General features: G+C 32.5%; 1 protein-coding gene across 5 annotated transcripts in view; it reads left to right on the top strand.

Annotated features, from left to right (window-relative positions):
- The window catches only part of RIMS1 (regulating synaptic membrane exocytosis 1), a 502,863-nt gene that overhangs the window by 351,716 nt on the left and 127,025 nt on the right, over positions 1–24,122 (top strand). For 2 of the 5 annotated variants that reach the window (XM_011957028.1, XM_011957029.1), the window contains exons 12-15: positions 1,164–1,320; positions 2,031–2,156; positions 3,748–3,810; positions 8,986–9,075. In XM_011957028.1, the coding sequence (XP_011812418.1) occupies positions 1,164–1,320; positions 2,031–2,156; positions 3,748–3,810; positions 8,986–9,075 (436 nt within the window). Of the gene's footprint in view, positions 1–1,163; positions 1,321–2,030; positions 2,157–3,747; positions 3,811–8,006; positions 8,085–8,415; positions 8,530–8,985; positions 9,076–17,652; positions 17,737–24,122 lie in introns of all 5 variants that reach the window. The other 3 variants (XM_011957025.1, XM_011957027.1, XM_011957026.1) reach the window with 3 other exon arrangements.

Below are 24,122 nucleotides of genomic sequence, written 5' to 3'. Positions count from 1 at the left end.
GTCTGAATATTGTCAAAGTAAGTGTAATGAAATGTTTGAAGTCCCTTAAAATTAGGCATAAGATCATGGATTCACAGTATATAAACTGCTAGGGACTATTAGCCTGCCTTTAATCATGATGTTTCATAACATATTTTTGAGATAATGTGAGAGTTACCAAGTAAAAAATGAGCAACAGTTTTAGCTTCCCAGTTAAATTTAATGTATTTATGGTTTATGTATGTTTTATGTAGTTGTAAATATAGTTTTTTGTTTTTACTTTGTCCACATAATTTTTTAATTTTCCTTATGATAATGAAAGACAGTGACCCTTGTGAAAAAATTTTAAACTCTAAACTCTTATTTTGGTTTTGAGATTACTGTTTTATCTTGACCAAATCAGAGACAATATAAACCTTAACTTCAGGGGAAAAGTAGCTGTTATAATTAATTTCAAATTGCAATATGTTAACTATATTATCTTAATTATGCTAATTAAAATAATTATGGAGCAGTTTCAGATGTGTAAGGCAGATTTGGTGATTGGTTCTTTAGAAGGGTTCATTTTCTCTACATTATTGTGATCGTCATCTTCAGTCATATGCTACATTTGAAAATTGCAGTATTATTTGTGGTTTCACAATCAGTATAATGGTATACTTAATCAGTGTAATGGTGAAGATCTCCTACTCTTCTTTGTTAATTAAAACTGAAATAATATATTTGTTTTCTTATTAAAGAGGCCATTTGCAATCCAACTAAAGTAATTTATCCTCTACAATAAAAATTGAAATGAATAATTTATTTAAATTTATTTAAATTTATTAACTATATTTCTAAGCATTGACTTGTATATTAACTATAGTTTCCTGTCAAGCGCTTCATTTGTGTTACTAAGTCACGAACTCATTCATTATTTACATTGAAACAGTATCCTAACTCATCATAATGTCTGAGGCATCAACTGTCATATTCGTATTAGTATCTCCATGGTACCTTTGAGCCAACTGTAACCTGTTTCAGTGCATGTATATGTTACACTCTATGTAGGTATACTTAACTGATTGCATGATATGTATTCTTCATAGATCAATGGCTGCTTTAGTATAATTTTATATTTCTGTGTTAATGTTTGCATTACAGAAGAATACTGACTAAATGTTTTCTGTGTGTACTCTTGCCAGTAGGCTATAGGTCTAGTGCTAGAGAAAGTAAATCTACAACATTAACTGTGCCAGAACAGCAAAGAACAACTCATCATCGCTCACGTTCAGTATCTCCTCATCGCGGCAATGATCAGGGAAAGCCGCGTTCACGTTTACCAAATGTGCCATTACAGAGGTAGGCTTTGAAATGGGCTCAGTGTCCGTGACAGTACATTTTTATTATAATGCTGTGTAAATTGCTGTAAAACTAACTGAAATGAAAAAATAGTTTGGTCAAATTATTTTTTTCAGAATTAACTGTAGGCAGAATGCTTTTTTATTCTTTATCCAACCTTTATGGCAGTCTATTTTAATCTGAATAAATTTCCCAGGGAGTAGAAATCATTTGTGTCCTAGGAATAGTTTTTGAATAATTGGCTTGTATTCTGTTTGCTAGTTTTCTTTCTTGTTAGAAAAAAAACTGTAGCAAATCAGAATTGTGGAGAGAAGTGGCAAAGAGGATAAGGTTAAGAGACAGAATGGACTTTGAAGAGATTTAGGATTGTCTCTTTGAAGCACTTTAAATGATTGGAAATATAAATAAAGCATATAATATACTGCTCTACTTCATTTTACTCTGATACACACTCCTGAAATTGTAGTTAATTATGCTGATGAAAATTGTTTTTTGGTAGAAGTATGAAAGAAGATTGGAGAAATGCAGCCACAGGCAAAATCTCGTAGAAAATAAATACTCTTAACTCATTGATAAAATAGGTTTTGATTATGACGCAAATACTTTTCAGTGTTTATTTGCATATTACTGTCAGTTCCTTCACTTTAGTCTGTCTGCCTGTTTTGGGAAGATGAAACAATTTGACACATAGAATTTTGTAATCATTTTAGGAGTTTAGATGAAATTCATCCAACAAGAAGGTCACGTTCTCCAACCAGACACCATGATGCCTCCCGAAGTCCAGTTGATCATAGAGCCAGAGATGTGGATAGTCAGTATTTATCAGAACAAGACAGGTATTTGTCAAAATTATGATCTCAATGTTATGAGTTTTTGTTCTGTTTTAATATATACAGATATTGTGGCATAGCACATTAGAGAGTAAAAGTATTTATCACTCAAAAATGAACTTCTCTCAAGCAACAGCTGTTAAGATATTCTAAAATGGAACTCTAGGAAATATTTGGCTAATATTATATTGTTATAATTATCCAATTTCTTTTACAAAATCAGAATTTATGCTTAGACAGCTTTAAAGGTACAGCTTGTTGACTTAGATGTTGGCCTAAATTATAGAAGGGAGCCTGCATAGGCAGTTTTAAATACTTTATTTATTGTGGATCACAATACTTGAGGTATTAGTAATCATAAAAATTATGTTATTTATGTAATTTAAAACATTGTGGATACATGTCATTTGAAAGTTAATTTCAGAGTTTCTATGAGAACTTCAATAATAATGTTTCTGTTATATACCTCTTTTTATAAAATCTCTTTCTAGAAAATGTCTAGAATACAAAATACTGAGATGGATTCTTATGGGGATATGTACTTAGATTTAATTCTGCATTTGTGAACTAATGTTTCATGGAAACAGTCACTATAAATCTACATAATGAATCTGTTGCTTTACATGCCCACAGACTTTCTTCTTGAAGTAACCATATACCTGTACATTTAGACTGATTATAAGCTCAGGATCTGATTTAAGGTTTTATAATACCCACCTTGTTGAATATTCTCTTCTGGCTTTTTAAAATGGAGAAACTTTCAGTATGAGTAGGGTCATGATAGTGGTGCTAAATGATTTTTTCACCATGGAGTCAAGGACACAGAACCCAAGTAGAACTTCTTAACCTACCTAATTGCCATCCTACTGTGGAAAGTAGCATTGTGACCTTCAAGAATGGAGTCACAATAGGTACCAGGATGAAGAGCTGCTCTGAGGAATAGAATTCCAGACATCTCAGCTTGAGTTGAATGAGGGCTGTTTTATCAACATTCATTTGGGCCACCATGAGTTTAGGTGAGGAGGGAAAACACAGGGCTACTTGACTAGGGCAGTCAATATTGTGAAATTAATTTGGATATAGATAAAGTATTAATTTTAAAATAAAAATTCTAATCAATTATATTGTTAGTTGGGTAATAAGGAACATAATATAGTATTGCATTTTCAGTGGCTATAAAAGCCAAGAAAACTACCACGCTTTAATTTGTTACAAAGATACAAAAATGTTCGGAGTTCCCATTGGTATCAGGCCAAATTTATAGTATTAAAAAAATACTCAGTTGTCTATAATTGGAAACAGATTCCTATATCTTATTTGAGGAATATTTAATTTTGTTTTGTTTTAATATTCTATAAAATCATTTTGAAATATAATGGCAAATCAGCAACAGCTAGGACTTCAATCATAATATTTGTACTTTATTGTTTAAAATTTTTAAATGCTTTCATGTTTATTTTTGTTTAACCTCTCAAGCAAATATGCTAGTGCAGACAATCTGGTTTCTTCCCTTTTCATGTTTTCATTGGCATACCATTGGCATAACCCATGTCTCATAATTTATCTGTTTCACTCACCACCCATCCTGTCTGTGCAGTGAGCTTCTTATGCTGCCCAGAGCAAAACGAGGACGAAGTGCAGAATGCCTACATACTACCAGGTAAATACAGGGATTTGGTAATGGTGATTGTGTGTGATGACTCTCTTTCCATTCTATTATTCTTCCGTCTCTCCCTTAGTGGTATTATTACAAGCAGGTCAAATAAATTTCCCAAGTATTCCAAATTTGTTTTGTTTTATATTGAGGTTATGGAAAACGTTCCAAATATATTTCAGTTCTGATTCAGGCAGACTACTTTGCTATCTCTACATTCAAAAATCCAGAGACCAATGGGCCTCTCTGGGACTGTTTTAATTCCTAAAACTAAGGAACCAGTTTCTGCAATTAAAATTCTGAATGCTCACTGTGAGTGCCCCCAACCTTCCCACACGTATTCCTGTCTAGTCACAAGAGGTCTAATCTGTGTATGGCAGTGTCATTGTTTCATAATTGTGAATTTGCTCTGTTTTAGTCTTTTTTTATTTCCTTTTAGAATTTATTGTTGTTTATATTGTTTGCTTTTGATAAAATCTTTAACAGTTCATTTTTAATGGCTGAGCTTCAGCTTCTTTCCTGATGAAAAATGAAGATGTTCAACCTGATCTTAACTATCCTAGCCCACTAGTTGTCAGAAATGCTGCAGTACAAACTTTCCCACAAAGTCATATAACAATATGAATACCTCTTTAGAAGCGACAAAATATATACTTTTTGCTTCTAAATTGTAACTTAGAGTCTGATGCTTTATGTTAATCTCATTACATCTTTAATTTCATATCCAAAGTACAACTTCTTACAGATTACTCATGGAGCATATTCTATAAATACTTAATGTATATTTGAAATGAATATAGAAGTTAAGGAAGTAGTAAGTCAGTGAAACAAACTTAACACATAATAACCAAACTCAAATATTTTAGCCAATGAAAAGTAAGAGGAAAGAGAAGGAAAGAGGTATAACCGCAGTACTTGCGATGCAAAGACGAATGCATGATTTATGATGTCTGTGTGTAATATGTAGTTCTGCCCAATATTGCAAACAAAATTGGGCTAATAAAATTTGTTTGAACTTTTTACAGTCTAAAATTATACTACTGATAACTGCTGCCATGTTTGCTTGAAGTGCCACAGGAAAAAATTGAGGAAATTATTAGTTCTGTTTGCTGAGAAAAAAATGTAAAATCGTGCATATTGTAAACCTACTGAAAGTCAAAGCATAAACTATCCAAGTTTATTTTGACTTGTTCTTCTTAACAAACAATTTCATAATAAGAATGCTTTATTTACTAATTCTGAAAGTTTTCTCGCAGTCCTGTTGATGTGACTAAAGCTGCAAAAGAAAAAAAAACATGCACACAAAACAAACACACAAAAAATCATTACATTTTAAGCTACCTAGTATGTGCCTGGCACTCAGTGTGTGAATATTTCTAGGATACTCACACCAGTAGTCTAAATATAATTATTAAAGGTATTTTTTCTTTCCCTTATTTTGTACTTGTAAAATATTATGTACTTATATAATATTATATAATAGCTGCATCATTTTATACAATCGTATCCTTAAGATTGGTGCTTTGCTAATAATTCTGAGCTCTGCAAGTCCTATTTAATAGACTCTGTATGTTGACTTTGCATTTCCTGATTTAAGCAAATAATCATATTTGTATGTATACAATTTAAAAATAGATGAGTATTCGGTGAGGCAGATCACGTCCTGTAGACAGGTACTACAACAATAAGATAGGAAGCAGAAGCTGAGCTAGCGAAATATGTCGGAGCAAAACGTATGTCACCAGTGTCTTTTCTCCTTCCTGTCTTTCATTCTGTAATGTGTAATGCTAAAAGTATGGAGATAGAGACAATATGAGTTCAAAAATATGTGCGTGTATGTATATATAATCTCTTCTATGTTTATAATCATGTATTTATAAAAACATTTAATTTATATCTGAATAAAAACGAATGTCAAAATGTGTAAATATAAATAACCACAGCTTTATATGGATATATCAATAACATAATTTGGTTTCACATAAACTATGGACATTTATTTTTTATATAACTATCCATGGCTAAAATCTAAAGCTTTCAAAATACATCATACCATGTTCACTTAGGACTTTTAAAAATAAAATCTGAGGATTTACTAGTCTCCAGTAAACATAGGGAAAATAACACTTATTTAATAACAAGCACAGTGTTAAATATTTAATGTACTTTATGTCAATTTCCTGACAGTAATTATATGTTATGAATATTATTATCCTGATTTTAGAGATGAGGAAAAAAGCTAAGAAAGTTTATTTGACGACTAATAGAGCAAGAATTCAAAATCAGATCTATTTGATATCTTCTGCTTAACTAGTTTTTCCAAAAATATGGAAACTTGTCCTATGAGATGTTTCACCAATAAAAGTTTTTGTGAGTCAAATACATTTTGGAAATTTTGCAAATGAAAGTGTCTACCTTGAAATTTAATACACACAGCATATTAAAGTCATGTTCTAAAGAAATCTGTATGTTTGATTTCTTTTCTCCCAAATTATTTAATTGCCCAACCTTTCTTTAGTAAAATGTGTCTCGAGGAAGTGGTAGTATAGAGAAAATGCTGTAGTTGCCTTACTGTATCCTACTGTGTCCTAAATATTGTATACGTGTTATCACACACCCCTTTTAAGTGGATGTTATTTCTCACATTTTGTGGATGTAGAAACAGGCTTGGAGACTTAATCGAATTATCCAGGTCACAGCCAATAAGTGGCAAAGCCAAGACAGGAACTTGAACATTCAGACTATAAATTTTGTGCTATTTTCTAGCTGTTTCCCATTCTGTGTTGGTCCCATTCTAGAAAAAAAAAGAAAAAAATCACTTTTGAAGCAATGCTTAGAAAAGTTTTATAGCAACTTATTACTAAAGATATTTGCCTGAGGTTAGGAGTTGAAAAGAAGACTCCACTGTCTAGAAAGGAGGCTAAATCCTTAGTTTCAGTAAAATTTGTCCTCAACTTGTACTTAATAAGGAGGAAGCTACAGCGGGCAGATCACTTGAGGTCAGGAGTTTGAGACCAGCCTGGCCAACATGGTGAAACCCCATCTCTACTAAAAAAAAGAAAACAAAACCAAAAACACAAAAATTAGGTGGGCATGGTGGCAGGCGCTTGTAATCCCAGCTATTTGGGAGGCTGAGAGAGGAGATTTGCTTGAACCCAGGAGGCAGAGGTTGCAGTGAGCCAAGATCACACCATTGCACTCCAGCCTAAACAAGAGCGAGACTCTGTCTCAAAAAAGAAAAGAAAAGAAAGTGGCGTTTTAGTTCATTTTTTAACTGAAGCTTTATGGGATTTCCTTTGATTTGATCATTAATATAAACATGATTAAACCAGTGAGGTGTGTGATGTTTAGGAAGTCTTTGATAAATGTTTATTCCCTTCCCTCTTGGTTGTGCTTTAATGCTAGCTGAAGTAGATGATAGATTTTCATAATTAGTAATTAAATTTATAGAACATTATTAAATTATCAAAAAATATATGGCTTGAACTAGTTTGTCCTCCATGGCATAGACAGTCCAGAAACCCTCACAGATTTTAAAGGAATCAGGTGCTGTTGGGTCAATTTTCTGCCAATTCAAAATCTGTATTCTGGTTTGCATACAATGCCTACCTTACCGTACTTCCAAAGGTAAATTTCCTGTGGTTGGGTCTGGATCCAGACAGAAGCTGATAAGTAGAAAGAACTTGCTCCTCTGCAATCACTTATTGGCTTTTTGCTGTTTTCTTTTTTTGCTGCTGTCTGGTACTATAACCAGCTGTGTCCCTGGAATGCTAGTCAACACTTTGTTTTATTTTAGAACATTAACTCTTTTAGTCATATTGTAACTCCAAAATTATATAAATTAGTTGATTTTTACTTTCAGCTATGAGTTGTTTACTTCCATAGAAGTAGGCATAATATTAAATCAGAGATTAAGTAGCATATTTAACTGTTGATCAATAATTCCTAGAGTTTGGTCAGCAGGTATTTTTCTAATTCAGATAATTAAATAATGAGTATTTTATGAAGTCAAGTGTCTATGATTTCATATTTTAATAATTGTAGTCTTCCCTTCAAATAGTTATTGTGGTTCTTTTGAGAAAAAAAATGACAAAAGATTTATCTATATAGCTTTATAGGCCTCCTACTTTCTGAATATCTTAATAAAATTGGTTTCATATATATTTTTCTGTTTCCTGCGTGTTTGTGTTGCTACGTTCCAGACATCTTGTTAGGCACTATAAAACATTACCTCCCAAGATGCCTTTATTACAGAGCAGTTCTCACTGGAATATTTACAGGTAAGAGCCATAACAGTGAGTCCCACCCAGTTATAAAGTAATTCCTAATCCCTTGCCTACTAAAAATAGAAAATTCACATTCTAATAAAACATTAAATAGAAAATATTTACATTCTAATAAAATATTCTTTTGAAATAATTATACAGTGAGAAACATTAAATTAATGATATCTAAAATCGTTTTAACTATAAAACTTACTACTAGAATAATTCTCTAAATGAAATCTACTAACTCAAATGTCAGAAGTCTAGTTGCTTTGTCATTTGTATATTGTACTTGTTGATTTTAATTATAATTTATTTTATTTTTGTGTAATTTTAATTTGTGAAGCTCAGTTCTGCCTGCACATACTAAGACCAAATCAGTGACTAGACAGGACATTTCCCTTCATCATGAATGCTTTAACTCAAGAGTATTGAGATTTACTGATGAAATACTGGTTAGGTAAGAACATATGGAAGTGATATCTTCCATTTCCCTTGTCTATTGTTGTGAACCAAAAAAGTTGAGTTGTAAAATTATTTCTCCTCTGATGTCCTTCATTTTGTTTTGGTGTGGCATCTGTTCTTGGTAATGAAATTCTAGGCATTTTGTTTTATTGCTTTCTGTATCCAGTTTTTTTCATAAGTAGGTGTGATTTAGTCTCATTTTTCAGTCTGAGACACTTCTAAAAATTATGCAAAGCAATTTAAGCATAATCTTTGTTTAGCTTCATTTTCTAAACAAAATTTTACACTGTCATTCTGTCAACTCTCTCACACCCTTATGAACTGAATCCCAGTGATTCTACATTTTGTGTAAAGGGGACATTATTTTATGCTTTACTCTCTAACATGGTCTTCCTTTCTTTGTTTTCTCTGTCTTTCTCTTCTACCACTGGATGCAATGCACTGGCACTAGTGAACTGCAGCCCTTTCTTGACAGGGCTAGGAGTGCTAGTACCAACTGCTTGAGACCAGATACTAGTTTGCATTCACCAGAACGAGAAAGGTATAAAATAAAGACTTTCTTAATTTCTTATCATTTGTACTAGTGATTTTTTTTCAATCACTTTGTTTTGTTTCATGACAGCCTCACAGGTTTATTCATTCATGTTCACTTTGCTAATTGTCTACATTTCCCCCTCCCTTATTATACATGTCTATGTAGAGATATGCGTATGTGGATAAACCCAAGGGTACACATACACATATTTCTATGAATGTTGTTGCAAATGGTGTGATGTAATTTGTAACTGCTTCTGGCTGCTGCTTTTCCCCTTTTGTTGCTGTTCAGTCGTTTTATTGACTATTCAGGAAGCCTTCAGTATGCTGATAATGTTATAGGGTCCAGTGAATTATCCGAAGGGGAGGATCACTTTCCTTTTAGTACCACTGATAAATAGTATTTATAGGTTTAACAACAATCTTCTGTAAACTCATAACAGGAATTCTTTTTAAATAGAATACTTCCTTTGTATATCTACATTCATTTTTAATCAATCTACTCTTCGATATAATGTTTTACGTTAAATTATACTTTGACAACAAAAATAATGTTATTTATAGATTTCCTGATGCCTAACAAAAAGAAATAAATATATACGTACACAGACAATTTTGCTTACAACTTTAATGAATTCTGATTTCAATTCAAATATATTCATTGATGATGTGTTACACTGTCTCTTAGCTGTAAGCATCTAATTTTTCCATTGTGATGGAACTATTTTAATAGACTTAGTTATAATTGATAGTCTTGTTTATAATTGCTATCTCTTTTTAATTAGAGGTCATTCAGAAGACATTTGCCTACTACCTCTTTACAAATCCTGAAGAAAAATATTTAGTTGTGCTAATGTAACCCACTTCTCCTTCTTAGTAGGCTACTCAAAGCTTTTCTTTAGGTATCTTTCTAATCTGAGTCTATTCATGTATTCGTAAGATATTTATTTCTGGAATTGAACAACAGGTACAGGTGTGTATATACCTTGTTTTAGCATCTTAAGAATTTACTATTAAATTGTGTATTCTTTTATATTTGTAAAATATGTAATAGAAAAAAGTGAAATTTAATTTGTCTTTTATCCCTTTTGTGATATAAATTTTAGTTGAAAAGACTATAGAGTCTTCTAAAATCATAATTGGAATAGTTTTATCATTCTCTTTAGTCAAATATAACCCCTCCCCCAAATAATTTCAAGAGTAACAAGAAAATTTTAAAATATGTTTAGTTATTATTTTCTTACATGTTTCTGGTTAGTAGTAAAACAAGGATAGAAATTCTCAAGTCAGTGGAATCTTCTGACCATAACAGCCTGACATTTTCAATATTATCCATATCAGTGCCATCTGATAGAAACATAACACAAGCTGATACTTTAATATTTCCTAGTCGCCATACTAAAAAGATTAAATTGATTTTAATTTTTTAACCCAGCATATTCGAAAAATGATTTTCACATGTCATTATTATACAAACTGTTAGATATTTTGCACTCCCTTTTTTCAGCATAATAAGTCATAGATACTAAAGATGGTTTGTACTTGCAGCACATCCCACTTTGGACTAACCACATTACCGTGCTCAATGGCTTCATGTGGCTTGTGGCTTGTGGCTTCTGTACTGGACAGTGCAGGTCTGTTCTTATGGTGAACCTATCTAGCATGTGTTCTCTTGTGACACTGAAGCCACAGAGTTTATAAATCTCTGTGTTGGTAAATTTAAAACAGGTCAACCAGTAGATAAATAATCTAGGGTCAGTTGTTGCACAAGTTGTTGTAAAGTCCAAGTGAGTGTATTTACCTTGATTAGAAGAAGAAAAAATATCATTGAAAACATATATTCACTCTACATATTGAATAAAAAGGAATTTTTCATTTAAAAACGCAATGAAACAAGTCTTGGTATTATCAATGATCCTAAGTTTATTGGGATCACTTTGTTGCCAAGAGGAACGGCAATTTTATGTAATGTAAAATAAACAACAATTATTTTATGTAATGTAAAATAAAACTTAGATAAGGTTTCATCAAATAATTACAGAAGCTGTAGATGCTTATTGGTTTGGAGGATAGAGACTACATGTACCCTTTGTGAACATGCCTATAAAGCAGCTTTGAAGCAGAAGATAACAATATCAAGAGTGGTGACTTTGTTATCTTTGGAGAATGCATCTAAAGCCCCCAGACAGTATGCGGAGAGTAGGAGAAGGGAGTCGTAGAGGGTTTTGGGGATACTTAGTTTCTCTAATTTACCACAGGGATTATTGTATTAATGCCTAATGTGTACAGAGTAGATAAAATGTTAGAGCAAATGTTTTAAAAACTTAATTTTATATTCTTAAGAGATGAACTTTTTTTTTTTTTTTTTTTGAGACGGAGTCTTGCTCCGTCGCCCGGGCTGGAGTGCAGTGGCCGGATCTCAGCTCACTGCAAGCTCCGCCTCCCGGGTTTACGCCATTCTCCTGCCTCGGGCTCCTGAGTAGCTGGGACTACAGGCGCCCGCCACCTCGCCCGGCTAGTTTTTTTTTTTTTTGTATTTTTTAGTAGAGACAGGGTTTCACCGTGTTAGCCGGGATGGTCTCGATCTCCTGACCTCGTGATCCGCCCGTCTCGGCCTCCCAGAGTGCTGGGATTACAGGCTTGAGCCACCGCGCCCGGCCAAGATGAACATTATTTCTACAAATTTGTGAACTATGTATGGTCAAGCAATTTGATTATTCTAACCCATTTTGATTAACATTTACATGCCTTTATACCAACTTAACTCCTAACCTTTAATACAAATTTTCTGTTAAGATAAAGGGTGAAATTGTCAAAGCACACCCAGTACTCAATATGATACTTTTCTAATGATTCAGAAGATAAAAGAGCAACATTCTTTTCCTGAAGGAGTTGAAAACCATCAGATACACCTATCTTTTCTCCCTTGTTACATGGTTTGGCCTATTTTAACAGATGACTTTTGAATAATGCATGTAAAAAGCAGTTTGGAAAGGAAACCGTTTTAGTTTAGGAGCGCCTCCATTTCATGTTCTGTTGATTACACAAATGGAAAACATACTTATGGGTTACCATAATTCAGTGAATTATTCCAATTCAGTTATGCTTCTTAAATCAATATATTTGAGGTTTATTTGCGATAAGAAATAATTTATCATTTATATCTTCCCATTTCCCTTGCTTCCCTGGATTGGCAAGGAGTGAGTTACAGGCCTGCTATTAACCTTTGTTTTTCTAGGTTTTCAAACAAATTACTACTTACATGTTCAGAAGCAATGATTTTTAGAGCCACTAGAGAAAACTTACTTTTCTTGGATGGTTTATCTTCTTCCTTGACCTTTCAGAGCAATCATATCCTTGATGAAGGCTTATGAAAAGGTAGTTTATACTTACTGCCTGCATTTTTTACCTTCCAGTAATTCCTGCAATCTGACGTCTACTCATTCCTAGTGCTCTGTAGCTGTGCTGAAATTCTTCTGTGGTTTACATTGGCTCCCTAGTTGTTCAGCAGCATCTTGCAACATTTTACGTTGCCCGCCCTGTCACTTGAATCTCTCCTCCATTAAGTACCTCTACAGATTTTCTTAAACCTCTGTTATGATGTCTCCTTTGAAGGCTTGTCTTACTCCCCTGTCCCATAAAGATAGGTATTTCCCTAGCTCCACCTCCAGTTTTCCTCTTTTGCCCTACCCATACTGTCCTGTTCCTTAAATTTTATTTCTATAAAAGGTTCCCACTCCAATATATGTGAAGACAACCCTCCACTGTGATTGACCAGGCCTAAATTTCTAAATGGTGATGTCTAAATCAACTTCATTATCCCCACTTCAGTCCCTTTACAGCAAAATGCTTCCTCTTTCTAAATGTTCCTCTCATTTTATGGTTTTGACATATAACCAGCCACATAATCTGGAACTACTTCTCTTCCTGCTCCGTCACAAATTCAGTCACAGTAAATTCAATCAATTCCTTTGGAACAGGTCCCTCACCTTGAATATATTGATAGATAGCCCTTCTCCAATGCCAGTGACACTCCTGCTCCCATTAATTTTCTTAAGTTCTAATAGTCTTTGTTAACTTATATCTCATTTGCTTTCTATTAAAATTAAAATATTATTCTTTGTGGTCTGCCTAAATATTCTGCTCATTGTTCAAAAATGTAGGTTAAATACCATATCTTTGTAAAACCCTTCTTAACCTCCTCCCCTGTTCTCAGTCCCCGCATCAACATGCACGCATACTTCCCTTTCTTTTGCCAGTCAGAATTATTTACTACCTTTTCTGGGCCCACCTAATTTTATATACTTCTATTAAAATACATTGTATTTTACTTAGTACTGTAGTATGTTTGTGTCTTCTACTATACTGTGCTGTTCTTCCACGATATCACCATATAGTGGAAGAAACACACACTAGGCTTAAGGAAAAGGAAGTTCTTGGCTAAAAATCAACAGCTGTACATCGAATTGAAATAGATATCATAGGTCTTGTTTCAGAGTATAACTATCTATTAATTAAAATAAGTTAAATTTAGTTTAAAACAATATTGGGAAAAAAATCAAGGACTGAAGTGAATAATGAGAACAGACAATAAAAATACATATGTGTATAATCAGTTATCTCATTTGGTTTGGTTTTTAATATTTTCTAATTGAGGGCCGGGATAATATGCTATTTCTCTTTTCCATCTTTAGTGACAACATGATATATTTCTTACTTGGTAAATGTTTCATTTGGGGAGTTTAGAGGCTTAAAAAACACCTTCTACTTTTCACTTCAAATTTGGATTGAGTTGTAAGTTAGACCCAGGTACTAGAAAGATGGGAGATTTAATTTTCACTATAAGTACTTTGAACAAATTGAAAGCTGGGGCTTTGAGTCTGCAAGATGGCTAATAACTAATCCCAGAATCAGCCAGATTCACTGAGCCACACAAACTTCTGCTACAGGGTCAGGCCTCAGATCTCATCACTGCTTTACGTCTGTTAGTTGTGCTGTTTGCAGGCATCATAATTTGGAAAAAGGAATCCAGAAAGGGCTAAGTTTCCTGTGCCCGATTCTTAATACCATGGTCACCCATCATATAAGCCACTCTTTCTTCCTTGGGGTGCAATGAGGAAAAGCTTACTTGAATGAATTTCCCTCATAATGGAAACATGAGACTTAAGGGAAAGGAGGTTCCTACCTAAAAATCAATACTTATATATTGAATTGAAATATGTATCATAGATCTTGTTTCAAAGTATAAGTATTGGACGGGTGTGGTGGCTCACTCCTGTAATCCCAGCACTTTGGGAGTCTGAGGTGGGCGAATCACTAGGTCAGGAGTTTGAGACCAGTCTGACCAACATGGTGAAACCCCGTCTCTACAAAAAATAAGAAAGGAGCCGGGCATGACAGTATGTGCCTGTAATCCCAGCTACTAGGAAGGGTGAGACAGGAGAATCGCTTGAACCTAGGGAGCAGAGGTTGCAGTGAGCCGAGATCATGCCACTACACTCCAGCCTGGGTGACAGAGCAAGACTCCATCTCAAGGAAAAAAATATATATATATATATGTGTGTGTGTGTGTATATATATGTACATATATATAAGTGAAATTTAGTTTAAAATAGGAGAAAATTTTAAGGACTAAAGTGATTAATGAAAACACAATAAAATATATGTGTATAATCAGTTATCTCATTTGGTTTCTAATGTTATAATACCTCATATTTTTAATTTGTGCTATTTATGGAATTAATGATTTATGTTTTTATATAATACCTTTTTTAGATAAGCTTCTTAGCCATGTTCTGCCAAGAGATATGCATCATTAAAAGATGTGTCTGTATGCAAGTATAGGTATTAATAGCACATTTAAACACACATATACATTTGTTTTAAAGTTTATCAATGCCTGGGGGAGAGGGGAGAGCTCCAACATAAGTATCATTTAATTGCTTTCTGAGGCCTATCAATTCTCAATCCCTTTATATCAATAGCACTCTTTATTTCTTGGTTAAGGTTCTCATTATTCCTTATCCCCCAAGCCAATAGCCTTATATCATTATTTACTTAAATATTCACAAATATTTATTTATTCTGTGCTATGCATAATGGATGCAGTTGTCAAAAAAAAAAAAAAAGCCTCACTATTTCCTTCTGCAGGGAGTTCACAGCCTGTTTATTCAGTCCTATAGCCTTCAGAGTGATCTTTCTTCTTTTCTTCTGATCACAGTGAAAGGAGTGGGCTTCCAAGAACTAGATGTTCCTCAATTAATGAATTTAGAATACCTGATACTAAAGTACTAATAATTTCCTAAAGTAACTAAGCAGTGAACTTTTAGGTAGGCTGGTTTGGAAATACAAATCAAGAAAGGACTGGTTTAGTTCAACTTTATGATTAAAATCTCCAACATAGCCTGCCGTATTAGCTTGTAAAATGAAAATAGAAATGGAAGTTGAAGCTATGTATATTTCTCAATAACCAGAGTTGGGAAGAGAGATAAAGATTCTAAGTTTGGTCATTCCTTGTAATAGGAAAAAAATAGAAACAGCACCTATTATAGAAAGCATATAAAATATGCTAGTATATTTAAAACTTAGAAAGATGTGTTATTAAAACTCAAGTGACATCTGTTCTTAGGACGAAAACTTCTATGTAAATTGATCCTACTCTCGTTGTATCCACTGTATGTGGGAAAAAGCAAACAGATTTATTCTGTTGGCACTACATATCAGCATATTCAGAAGGACTTTAAATGTACAAATATACATGTATTAAGCCAAATATTTGTTTAAAATTACCTTTTAATCGCTTGCATTCACAATTGCTTGTTTCTAAATGTACATCTTTCTCCTTCACAGCTTTCACTGCATGTTTCATAATTGTCATTTTTACTTGCTTTTTCTTTACTTTTATGTTTAAATAAGCACAAGGACTGGAATTTTACCCTAGGAAGCAAGGTTACTCATAATTCTGTCAAGTTAATATTATTACTTCACAGAAAAATACTAAGTCTATATTTGTGTTTTCAAATAACACCAAAAGTTTTAATACAATGGAGTATATACTTTAATGTAGAAAATGCTGTCATTGTAATTGTTTTCCAATTATTTTACAAATATTTCTTTATTTTATCTATAGAACAAAAGCCAGTACAGTGAAAAGAAACTTTTAAAACATTCAGATTAGATTGACCAATCCTTGAAATAATTTTAAAAAATTAAATAATTTAAAATTAATGCAAAATGTTATTTTATAAATATTTACCACCTTTAAGAGTATATTCCACACATTTTTATCTTCTGCTCAAAATTTGCTATTCGGTATCTTCACTTGCTTCATGGCTTCTTCAAAGCCTGACTTGAATCATGCCAAGTTTGTCTATTTAAGATTGATTAAACAAAGTCTTCCAGAGGATTTCAGAATTGAGTATATCCTGAGTGACAAAAACCCTTTGCTATGTTTGGCTGGATGGTCTAAAATATCCAAATTGTATCTGGTAAGTTTTCAAAAAGAAAACTTTCTTTTTGAAATGTTAGGACTAAACTCCTTTGGAGAGTTATAAAGTCTTATACCTAAATGAGTCCTTTAAGACTATCCACTTATTCCTTCTTTCATACAAGAAAGCCAATATCTATAGAAAAATGTCCTGTTAGAATTTTCATATATAATAAATAAAAAAATTTAATTCTGACCCATTCAGTGTCTTGTTTCCTCAGTTTTAACTAGATGTTTGAAATCTGTGGCTGTACACAGACAGAATCTAAAGGTAACTTAACAAAGTAATGAACCAGTTTTCTAACTTGTGTTTACTGTTAATCACAAGAAAAGTATTATTGTAAATGCTGAGCTGAAAAGCATCCATTTAATTGACATACTTTTGCAAATAAAAACCAGTGAAACTAAAAAAAATTAATGCTAATTTATCATTTCATATGTCTATGTTCTTCGCTTTTGTTTATCAGTATCGTTTACTTACAGCTTTTAAAGTTCAGTAATTAGCCCTGTGGTTTTTGACAAGAAAATTTAAGAATTCACTGGTAGCTTTCCCATGAATTATTTCTTCATGTCACTGTTTCAACACTAAAGAACGTTTTTATTTCTTCTACTTAACTGTGTTCCTGCTTTGTATTAAATTCACACATCCCCACCTTTGCAACTCTACCCAGTAATTTCAGGGCCTGGTATCACAAAATCATTGGTACCTTATTAAACCTATTTATTCAAATGTAAGCCAGATTCCTGAAGATGCATCTTTAAGAACTTAAAGTTACATTAATATGTATATATTTATAGATTAAATATGCACATAGAAGCACATTTTGGAAGAACAAAACTACACTTACTAGGCGGATTCCAAACATCTCCTGAATAAATTGTTTCTTTATTCACTTGTAAGATTACAGGTTTTAATGTTCTTAAAGTATTGTAACTTATCTTTCCAAGGCTTATAAAAGTGAAAATTAAATTATTGAGCAAAGAATCTACACTTTGCCTTTATGGGGTGCTTTTCCAGTCCTGTTGTTCCATATATTCTGTTATTTTAGGAGTTACTAAATGTCCTGTTTTTTCCTGTCTTGTTCACTGGGCAAACAGGGGTAGATGGTCCCCCTCCCTAGATAGGAGACGACCTCCTAGTCCCAGGATTCAAATCCAGCATGTGTCTCCGGAGAATGACAGGTACTAGTCAACTCCTCCTCACAGACAAGTGGCTTCTAGAAGCTTATAGGCCACCAACTGAAGGATAACCAAGAGAAATGTTGAATGTGCTGTGCTTTATTCCAGAAGCCAGAGCCAGATATGTTGGATGTAGCCAACTCTAGTAAAGCACCTCAGAATATTTACTGAAATGAGGATAGCGTACAAATGACAGAGTTTAAACACAGTGAAGTCAGGATCCATTGAAAGAATGTTCTGTTTTGAAGAGCATTTGATTGTGTTTTGAATTTCTGGAAACAAATTTAAATACTGTTTTTGCTGACAAGTAAATAAATAAAAATTCTCAGGTGCTTTAGATTATACTAAAATCTGTCACAGAGCCTATTGTTTGTTATATTGGTTGATGGTTTTATCTCGGTTGTCTTGTTTTGCTGCTGTGTACGCTCGTTAACAATGAAGTTTAGGCTTTGATTATATTAAGAAATGTCTGTTTTATAAAGTAAAATACCTAGTTTTTATATATATTATAAATATTGTATTGTTAAACACAATATTGTCCAGGGCTAAGGGGTCTGTACACAAGGTAGGTTTTTAAAAATAGCATCAGTGCTTTGAATCCACTTTATGCTGATATGTCAGAAGTGCCACAACATATATTTTCCATTACTTTGTTCTTCTCGTTTGAAATTGACCCAGTTTTCCTATTTTATGATGTTTATATATATAGGCTTTATCTTTAAATGTGTTTTCCTGACTGGTCACAAAGGTTTTTGGGTGTTTGAGATACTTCTCTTCTGGTTCAAGCAGAAATTCAGCCAACACATTGGTAATATTTATTCAGCAGATAAGTAGATGCGGTATCTCAGAAGCAGCACAACTAGTCATGTAAACATACAGATTTTTTTTTTAGTGTGTGTATGTATGGCAGAGTAATTTAAGCCCTAGGTAAGCGCGATACAATTTATTTTCTGTGTTTCTAAGCGATCAAGATATCCTCAGGATTTTAGCTTAAAGAAAAAGGAAACATTGTCACCAAAAAAAAAATTAAGGTTGTTTTACGGATATTGGAAAATACTACAACCTGATATTTTATGAAGGTTTCAGGAACGTTTTAGCATCTTTTAATCTCTAAGATACTTGCCTCAATGTGATTTATACTTACATATTTGGAAATTAAATGTAATTCTTTCTGCTACTATCTGATTTCTAGGATAGAAATTCTGGGACTAGAAAAACTAGTAACCAATCTAAAAAGTGTTACAAATGTAGAGTCTTCTCAAAAAAGAATATAAAATAATTGTGTAAATAAAATAAAAATTTATATCTATATTGCTACTTATTTATTCAATAAATACTTATTGTACCCCTACTATGCACCCTATTCTAATGACTAGGTCACAACAGTGATTAAGACAGACAAAAGTCCTGGCCATCATGGAACTTAGAATTTTCTTTTAGAAAAGATAATTCTGTGCCAGGCATAGTAGCTCACACCTGTAATCCCAGCACTTTGAGGTGCCAAGGCTAAGTGGGGAGGATTACTTGAGCCCAGGAGTTTGAGACCAGCCTGGGCACCATAGTAAGACTGCATCTCTGCAAACAGTTTCAGAATTAGCTGAGTGTGGTGGCACGTGCCTGTAGTCCCAGCTACTCAGGAGGGTGAGGTGGGCACACAATCTGTGAGCCCAGGAGGTCAAGGTTATAGTGAGCCATGGTCATACCACTGCATTCCAGCCTGGGCAACAGAGTGAGACCCTGTCTGCCTCCCATCCCCAAGAAAATAAAAAAAGAAAAGATAATTCTAGAAAACCTTTGTATGTATTCCAAAACAAATAAAATAGTAGATTTCATCTTCTGTATTGACTGAGTATAGGAAAATTAAACATGATGATCTTTGTAATGAATATAAATGTAAGTTTATCTGGGCATTGATTAAGCAAAATGGAAATTCAAATAATACTTTCAGTTCTTACATACATGAGATGTTATTAGCTTAATTTAGTGGTATATGAATTATTCCATTTGATTGTCTAGATTATAAGAGTAGATTTTGGGAACAGAAATGATCCTTTTAGATAAGACTATTAAAATAAATTCTTACTAAATACATAATTTTGAGTACATATTTTGCTTTTGTATGATAACATATTTATAGATAAGTCCTATGTTCAACCAAAATAAATACATTTTATATCTCTTGATACTATTATTTATTACTGTAGAGAATAGAAAATTATTACAATACAATTGTATTAAAATATAAGATGAATATGTACTTATAAAATGAGAGATAAATTATGTCAACTAATGTTACATTCATAGGTTACCAGGTCAACCACTTGGCAAATCATAATGAACAGTGGCATTTCATTTCTCATCAGCTCTGATTTTACTCATTCAGAAGTTTCTGCCAATTTCGAAATGAAGTAAATATGACATGAGATTTGGATATAGTGAATGTAGGCATTAGGTGACTTTTATCATTGGACACTGGTAGCCAGGAAAATATTCTAAAGTTAATAACAATTTATACAATTCTGTTTTGGATATCTTCTATCAGGGCCATAGTTGATTATTTTGAAAATAACATTGTAATGCAGAACGTAAATTATTCCTTAAGAGTTCTCCAGTACATTCAAACAAACTGAAAAGCATTTAGTTGCCCTCTTGTTTCCCACAGCATATATGTGCACACAAACACATAATGTTTAGTGAACTATTTCTCCATAATTTAATTTTAGTAGTAAGCATTCTCAGTTTTATCTCAAGTGATACCATAGATTTATTTGGAATTAACAAGAAGGTAGGTTTATCTAAGAATATTTTCTAGAAATTGAGGAAATTTAAAACATTGATGAAGAAAAAGTACATGAATTTGGAATCCCAGGGCATATTTCTGATATTAAAATTGTAGTGAAAATTTTCTTGTAGTTTTATTTCTAAAACTGTTGACCCTTAAAAAAAAATCATTCCAATAACAAAGCATCTCCTTATAAATAACATTATTTTAATAGATGAAAATACTAATGAATCGCTATATATGTAATTATATGAGTTTTAATTAAACTTAGATTGAGTTGTAGCTTGAAATTAACCAAAATTTGTGAGTAGCCATTTAGAAAAAATATATTTTAATATGGCCCTGAAGCATCAGAGTTCTGAGTTTAGTGCTTACAGTTTAATCAATCGTCTTTAAGAATGAAAGGCTAGTGTAAGTTATTATTGAATAAAACTTTAAACTATTTTGGTAAATGTTTTATTCAAGAAAATGCAATATTTTCATTGGGTCCATTTTGAGGTATATTTTAACATGTCACTGGCTTTAACAAATTACTGGAGTTACTATCTTCAACATTTTGATTGAGAATGGTATATATATGTGTTTGTGTATATATATGTGTGTGTGTGTGTGTGTGTGTTTGTATATATAGCACATTAAGACAGTATAAGCCATCTAAGTAGTTAGCCATATGTATACACACATATATGTATATACACACATATATATGTATATATGATTTTTAAGGGTACAATTTAGTAGTGCTTAACTCAAATACCAAAAATATTTGGTAAAATAATCTTATTTCCAGAACTTTAAATTTTTCAGTTAAGTAAAGCATCCCACTATATTTAATTCCTGAGTTGTTCTGCTAAAGTGGCTCTAATTTCTTTTGCAGATAACCAAATTTGTGTGGTTTCCTATGCCTATTAATTGGTAGCAGCTACTTGTCTCTAAGAATCCTCAACCAAAAGTGTCAAGTGGTTTCTTTTGATTTAAAATGAATTAATCTTATTCCTCCTTTGAAAATATTCTGGGACAAACAAGTCACAAACTTTTTCACTTCCAGGATTCATGGCAGTTGCCACATATTTTCAGAGTTAGTGAAGAACCACTTATAAATAAATTCAGTACATTACCTTATTTCTTTTTGCTCCATAACATCCTTTATTGTCTGTGCTTTACAAAAATACTCTTTGAATGAATGAACAAAGTGTATCCATGAACTAAAATATGGTGAGTCTATTTAATAGCTACAGTCATATACATAAATATCAATAATATACAGGAAGGTAAATGTATCTTGATTGCATGCATCCATTTTCACTGCATAGGAACATCTCTTATTTAGGTTGATTCTATTCCAATTTAATTTTTCCTTCCCAAACTTAATGAGTAAATAGGGTGATAGAGATTTGCACTGCACATTAAGACAGTATAAGCCATCTAAGTAGCCAAAATATAGACAGATATATTCTTATGATACAAGTGTTAGCTCTAATTAAATGAAAACATTATGTCGTAGACTTTTGCTACAGTATTTCCAAAGCAAAACAAGTCTACTACATAATGTTAATTTCGTCCTTAAATAAAATTTTAGTATTAATTTTGTCATTTAATAAAATTTTAATGCCTTCAGAAAAGCTTTATTTGCCAATGTCTTTAGGGAGTTACCCTAACTGAAATTAGATATTGAAAAGGAAAATAAAACACATAAATTTTTAACAATTATCTCTGTTTTTCATCAGTTCATTTTATAAATCTTCACACTAAATTAATAGGAAATAATCACTGAAAATGGAACTTCAAAAGAATTGAGGTTTAAGTAGAAACATCCCATTTTCTGATTTTTACTCTTGCTTTGATTTAATAATAAAATAATTGCTCTTATACCTTACATTTGAATGTACTTTTATAGCTTTAAAAGAATTTCTTTAGTACACTGTGAACTAGAAAGCATAAGGCCAAAAATCACATAAAAATTCAGTTGTGAATAAAGGGAGAAAAACTCAAGATTTCTGATTCTTGCATGTGTAAACCAAGTAAATATTCTTTATGAATAATACTGTAAAGATAAAAAAAAAATACCAGAACAAAAAAGCATGTTTAGACTTAAAAAATGTCTAATGACTATAAACATAATGAAAACACTGAAACAGTCTTGTCTTGTTCACTCGTGCCCAGGGATCTCTCAGGTAAACATCTAATCATTCAAAGTGAACATGTGGCAGAGTCAGCAGATAACTTAAGCACTTAGGGGTGTGAGGTGTGATGGTGTTATCCTCATCAACTTATTAAGGTCTGTCATAGCTCGGATAAGACACTTAAACTTTTATGAACTAACTTTCCTCGTCTCTAAACTTAACTGGTTATACATGGGATAGTGGAATTTTAATGTCTATAGGACAATTAAAATTCCTATGGATTATTCTAACCTTTCCTATTTTACATCTCTCAATCCAATTTATTCTAAGAAATGGCTGTGTTAAAATATACAATATTTTGGCTATAATTTAGGATTGAAAATAGAAAATAACATTAGAATTTTCTATCTTATTCTCTGCTCCTTTACAGGAAATTATTGCAATTAAGTGCATATCATTTTAACTCAATTTGCATATTCTTTTAAGGGGTTAGAAGAATTGTAAAGACATATCCTTTGTATATCCTTTGTAGTTTTCTTTAGGAGAATCTTTAATGAAAGTAAATTTCATTGATATTTGAAGAGAAAAAAGGGGCATCCTCAATAAGAGGGTTAAAAATGAAAATAAAAATTAAAAAGTTAGATTATGAGCCTTTACATGAATATTTGTTATCCAGTTATAGAGTACTGGCTCTGAGTTTTATATTTTTATAGATGAGTAAGAAAAGTCTTTGCTTTCAAGAAACAAATATTTAAAGCAATATTTTAATAGCACCACTTGCTAATTCCAAGTAATGCAAAAAACAGTCAATTCTAATTCTATGTAATACTACAAAAACTACAAATACTACAATCTAAGTACTACTGAAATATTTAAAATTAGCAAAACCTGTGCAGTGGTAGTGGTATTATGGTCACTCTTTAGGTAAAAGAAAACTAAAGCATGGAGACATTAAGTAACTTCACCAAAATTGCCTGACTAGCCAGAAACAGAGCTGAGATTACACCCAGTCTGACTCTAGAATTAATTATTTTAGCCATTTATGCTAGAGATACAACATAATTACTGCTGTTCAGGTTATGGACTCTCAGTTCACCTGCTGGCTAGATGTTGAATGACCATGTAAGCTAGAACAAAGTAATCTCTAACTCTCAATTTTCTTATTCCTAAAAAGGATAAAAGAGTAGTACCTACTTCTGAATTGGAAAGAAGATATAAGATAATGCAGATAAAGCGAACATGCTAGCACAGAGAAAGCTCTCAGTAAATGTTGTATATTAGTAATATCATCATCACTGTTTTAACAATCATTGATTACTGTGATAATCTAATATATGAATCCATTACATTTTAGGAGATGAAAAGAGGAGGAGGAGTTTGAAAGTTTCACAGAGGAAATGAAATATCAATTGGGTCTAGAAATTAATAGAAGTTGCCAGGGATCAGGAGAAAAGCAGGCTATTTCAAAAAGATGCCTATAACCC

The sequence above is a fragment of the Colobus angolensis genome, unplaced genomic scaffold (assembly GCF_000951035.1).
Source record: "Colobus angolensis palliatus isolate OR3802 unplaced genomic scaffold, Cang.pa_1.0 Scaffold431, whole genome shotgun sequence".
Taxonomy (NCBI): Eukaryota; Metazoa; Chordata; class Mammalia; order Primates; family Cercopithecidae; genus Colobus; species Colobus angolensis.
This window is presented reverse-complemented; position numbering and strand designations above follow the sequence as displayed.